This window comes from Gossypium hirsutum, chromosome D10, assembly GCF_007990345.1.
Source record: "Gossypium hirsutum isolate 1008001.06 chromosome D10, Gossypium_hirsutum_v2.1, whole genome shotgun sequence".
In the NCBI taxonomy this organism is placed as follows: Eukaryota; Viridiplantae; Streptophyta; class Magnoliopsida; order Malvales; family Malvaceae; genus Gossypium; species Gossypium hirsutum.
The window spans coordinates 3,562,198-3,567,023 of record NC_053446.1 but is presented as its reverse complement, the minus strand read 5'-3'; the positions used below and the strand labels follow the sequence as shown (position 1 = coordinate 3,567,023).

The following is a 4,826-nucleotide window of genomic DNA, read 5'->3' as shown; positions in this document are numbered from 1 at the left end:
TATTTAAATTTTAAGGTCTTGAATTTAAGGTCTAAAATTTAAGTTAAAATATTAAAATAATATGTTAATCACGTAGGAAAAAAAATACTAAAACGTGATTAAAGATATACAATCTTTCACGATTGATAAGTTATCATTGGACAAATAATTATTTTAGATATATTTGTGAAAAAAAGTTAAAAATTTACATGAAAAACTATAACTAATTTTATCCCCAAAAAAGTACAAATAAAAGCAACAGATTTAGTATTAACAGCTAAAAAAATCTTATAAAAATCAAACCCTAAAACAACGTGCATCTTTGTCTTTTATTCTCCGAATAGAAAAGGATGGAGAAAATGAAATACCTTTTTTTTTTCCCTGTCAAATTAATCATGCCCAAAAGTAAATAAAATACAACTCTGCTTATCTCGATAAGCTAAATTGTAAAAGACCATATAGCACTTCAATTTTTGGATAAAAAGACCACTGCCCTCATCGTCACCATTACAGAGAGCGTGAGTGAGTGAGAGACACTGCAAGCCTTTACTTTACCAAACACCATGGATGCTGCTGAGAGCTGGTCGAGAACCAAATGGGTCTTCCATTTTATGCTTATATTCGCACATTTCTCTCTTCTATCACTAGCTGAAGATGGTATGTACTATCTCTTCACCTTATTCTTTTTGAAATACCCCTTTAGAGTTCTAATTGCATTACTGGGTTTTTTTTTCCCCTTATGTTCGAGATCTGTTAATGCTTTAGCTACAGTTGCTTTTGTAAATCTGTTCAAATGAGTTTAAGCTGTTAAATTATTTGCCATTTCTTTAAAGAACAGTTAATAAACGCAGGGATTTTTAATGCCCCCATATATTTCAGTGACGACGCCTTTCCATTCAGTATTTCCTGCAATTCCCAGACTTTTTCTTTAACATTAAACTCGATAACCCCATTGGTTTTCTTTCATAAAACACACCGCCATTTTTGCTTGAATTTGTTTACCACTGAGCTTAGGTTATATGCTTAAATACAGTCAGTACTGAGATTTTTCGGTGCTTCGAAAGTCTTGGCAGTGGGGGCTTAAATAGGGGACGTTGATCCTTTTTGTTTCTTTTATCTTTTCTAAATTCAAAGAGTTTAATCATACAGTTTAATGACTGTTCATAATTTGAAAATAGGCTTTAAATAGAGTCATCCATTCTTTGGATTGCCTGTCCCACCATAATTGAGTGTTTCTTGCGGATCCGTTCTCACTTTTTAAGTATGCAAGCTACAAGCCCTGTTATTTGCTCTAAATATTTCATCGATTAGTTAGTATACGCAATAATTCGATGCATTAGTTGAATTCATTTTTAGGTCATTGTCACCTACACTATTTGACTTTTATTTTATAATTGGAATTTTGATGTAAAAATTTTAAAATTATTCGATTTTAATCGATTAAATTTGTTTATCATTCACAATTTAGCCCTAATGATCCACAAGTATGTTTGATTACCCCTAGGTGTAACTATAAAATTAAATGCTTTAAACTTTGGAGTGTGAAATGTTGACAAACTAGGTGAAGTGCCATTAAAAAAAATAAAGAACATGAAAAACAGACCAATGAAAGTTGGGTTTTTTTTGGATGAAAAATAAATATTAAAAGTTCACTCTTTGTTTAGACTGGATTAGACTCCATAGTCAATTCTATAATTAGGGTTTAATTTGATTATAAAACACAAAAAAAAGGTAAGGGAGGTAGAATAATAATATCTATATATATTTGATATAATGTTTATTATTATTTTTAGTGACTCTTCAATTTTTAAATAGTAAGATAATGGTCTTTAGCACGCTTAAATTCACGTCAATAATGTTGATGCTAGTCGAGCTCAGACTTAATTAGTTAAAATAATAATAGTTTTAAGTTGTGTTTTAAATTTAATTTTTATAATTATAAAAGTAAATTTAGAGATCGGTGTGGCTCGTTCTTATATTTAATCAAATTTTAATGTGAATTATGCAATTAGGGAAAAATATATTGAAAAAGAAAGGTATAAAAATTCTGAGAAATGGGTCCTTCATGTTTTTCCTTTTCCCCTCATTCTAAGGTGAGTGAAATGACGAAAGAGGGATATATTCCCGCCAAATAACACCCCTCTCTCCTCCCTAATTTTAACAAACGACAAGGGTTATTTTCGCGAATCCACGTCTTTTTAGGAATCATCCCCAATAGTAGCTCAGTTTTGTCCCATAAAAGTTTCACACACTTGGTAATAAGCACCAAAAATAATGAAAAAAATAAACAAAGCACGCATTTCAATTCTCCCCCCTTTTCTTTTGTTTAGTCAAATTAGGGAGTAGAAAAAAAAATGGGGGTGGAGTAGGACCCACACGGTTTTAACAAGGTTCAAGCTGGGTGGGACCAGTCTCACTGCCTTAGTGTGTGCTTTCACATCAAACACCGTAACTTATTTGTCCCTATGTGATTTAATAAGGAATTTAGGATTGATCATCCTCTGTTCATTCGTTTTGGATGAAGTTTCCTAATTGGATCTATTACGGCATGAAACCTCGTTCACATTGAGGCTAGTAACTTAGATAAGGTCATCCACAAGTAATTGTTTTCTTCCTTGTAGCTTTTGGTTGCCATCAAATTTATGTAAATATAATTATGTGGGCATAATTTTCAATCTTTTTCAGTTTGCTAGCAGATAATGGCAATACTAGATATGGGAAATTTTCTTGACAGTGAAACATAGGCTCTTGATGTCAACCATATGCGCACGTGTACGGATAGACAAGCTTCCTTTTGGGATATTTCATTTTGTGTATTAAATACGAATTTACGGAACATTAATTGAAAAAATGGTAAATTTTTATGTGATTTCCTGATGTTAAATGGTAATTTACTTTTGTAGGTCTGGTGGCCAATGGGGATTTCGAGACGCCACCGTCCGGCGGCTTCCCAAGCGAGGCAATATCCGATGGAGCCCCCGAGATCCCCAGCTGGAGCACGAACGGTACGGTGAAGCTTGTGTCCGCCGGTGAAAAAGTGAGCGGCGGGATGCTACTCATCGTACCCCGAGGCAGGCACGCCGTCAGATTGGGCAACGACGCGGAGATCAGTCAGGAAGTGACGGTTGAGAAAGGATCGGCGTACGCGGTTACGTTCAGTGCGGCACGCACTTGCGCGCAGATGGAGTCACTGAACGTGTCCGTACCACCTGCATCGCAAACGGTGGACCTGCAGACATTGTACAACGTGCAAGGGTGGGACCCTTACACGATTTCTTTTGAGGCGGAGGAGGATAAAGCCCGGTTGATTTTTAGGAATCCGGGCATGGAAGATGACCCGGAATGTGGACCCATCATCGATGACATAGCCATCAAGAAACTTATCACCCCTGATAAACCCAAAGGTAAGAATTTATTTTTTAATTTATATATTTTATTAATTTATTTAATTAAATCAAATAAATCGATGGGTCCGATGGGATCGATTGAACTGAAGTTGGAATGTTTTTACAGACAATGCAGTAGTTAACAGTGGCTTCGAGTTCGGTCCATGGATGTTCCAAAACGTATCTCTTGGTGTCCTCCTCCCAACCAACCTCGACGAAGAGACATCGCCATTACCTGGATGGATGGTCGAATCGAACCGAGCGGTTCGATACATTGATTCCAATCACTATGCAGTCCCAGAAGGCAAACGTGCCGTGGAGTTAGTCTCGGGCAAGGAAGGCATCATTTCACAAATGGTCGAAACCACACCAAACAAGCTATACAGCTTGACCTTTTCATTGGGCCACGCTAGGGACAAATGCAAGGAACCACTAGCTGTCATGGCCTTTGCTGGAGACCAAGCACAAAATTTTCACTACACTCCGGACTCCAACTCTACCTTCCAAGTCGCTAGTGTCAACTTCACGGCCAAAGCGGAGAGAACACGAATCGCATTCTACAGCGTGTATTACAATACCCGAACCGACGACATGAGCTCATTATGCGGTCCGGTGGTGGATGATGTTCGTGTTTGGTTTTCGGGGTCCAGTAGAACTAAGGTTCAAACATTGTTAGGGATTGGACTTGCCTTTTCGGCTTACCTTTTGGTTTTGGTTTAGAGTTTGATAACTTAGGTAAAAAGGGTATAGTTATGCATTTTGGCTTAAATTTCAAGGCATTGTATTGTATTGTAATTGCCAGCAAAGGCAAAGTATGTATCGCCAAGTTTCTAATGTATCCTACCTTGTATTTGGAGCTTTGCTTTGAGCAAAGGAAATGGCCTAAGTTGAATATTTCATATTTTCTTAGCATTAAAGTAAAGATAGCCCAAGATTTCCTAGATTCCGATGCTATTCCGCTAGAAACATAAAAAGTAGTAGCATAGTTCATGATCCTCCTAAGAGGTAAAGTGTTGATATTTAGGGTAATTTCCATTATTGGCCACTAAACTAAGAGTAAGTTTTTATTTTGATCACTTAATTAAAAAAATTATAATTTTGATACTGAACTATTTAAAATTTTTCATTTAATTCACTGATCGTTAAAATCTATGCTATATGATTTTTTAAGCTCTTTTCCCCTTTCTCTATAGTTCAATTTTTTTCATAAAAGGTTACAAATCTACGAACCAAAATTCAAACAATTTTTTCTTTGATCTTTGACACTGACTACCAGATCGAATTGGATCTAAGGTATATTTTTCTACTCGTTGATGGGTACTGATTTACAGTACCAATTGTCAAATCGTCACTTGAAATTTGTTGGTGAAACTTTTTTTTTATAAAAAACGAAAAATTTTAATCCAGTAATTTAAATAAAAATATTTGAATAATTCATTATCTTAAATAAAAACTTTATTG

General features: G+C 35.5%; 1 protein-coding gene across 4 annotated transcripts; it reads left to right on the top strand.

Moving 5' to 3' along the window:
* The first annotated feature begins 269 nt into the window (after positions 1-269).
* On the top strand, positions 270-4,306 carry LOC107913781 (uncharacterized). Of its 4 annotated transcripts, none has more exons than XM_041102832.1 (4): positions 1,326-2,567; positions 2,665-2,751; positions 2,883-3,383; positions 3,493-4,306. In XM_041102832.1, the coding sequence occupies exons 2-4, from the start codon at positions 2,742-2,744 to the stop codon at positions 4,083-4,085; spliced, it is 1,104 nt and encodes a 367-aa protein (XP_040958766.1). In that variant the 5' UTR covers positions 1,326-2,567; positions 2,665-2,741; the 3' UTR covers positions 4,086-4,306. The 4 variants fall into 4 exon arrangements, with proteins under 4 accessions (XP_016697900.1, XP_016697901.1, XP_040958766.1 ...); XM_041102833.1 differs by having other exon boundaries at positions 1,326-2,578; XM_016842411.2 differs by lacking the exons at positions 1,326-2,567; positions 2,665-2,751 and adding an exon at positions 270-636.
* Positions 4,307-4,826: the final 520 nt, after the last annotated feature.

Excerpts from the sequence above, each read along its gene's own strand:
- LOC107913781 (XM_016842411.2), top strand. The coding sequence starts at position 543 with ATGGATGCTGCTGAGAGCTGGTCGAGAACCAAATGGGTCTTCCATTTT. Across the intron at positions 637-2,882 it reads TCTATCACTAGCTGAAGATG|GTCTGGTGGCCAATGGGGAT; the intron begins GTATGTACTATC and ends TTACTTTTGTAG. Across the intron at positions 3,384-3,492 it reads CACCCCTGATAAACCCAAAG|ACAATGCAGTAGTTAACAGT; the intron begins GTAAGAATTTAT and ends ATGTTTTTACAG.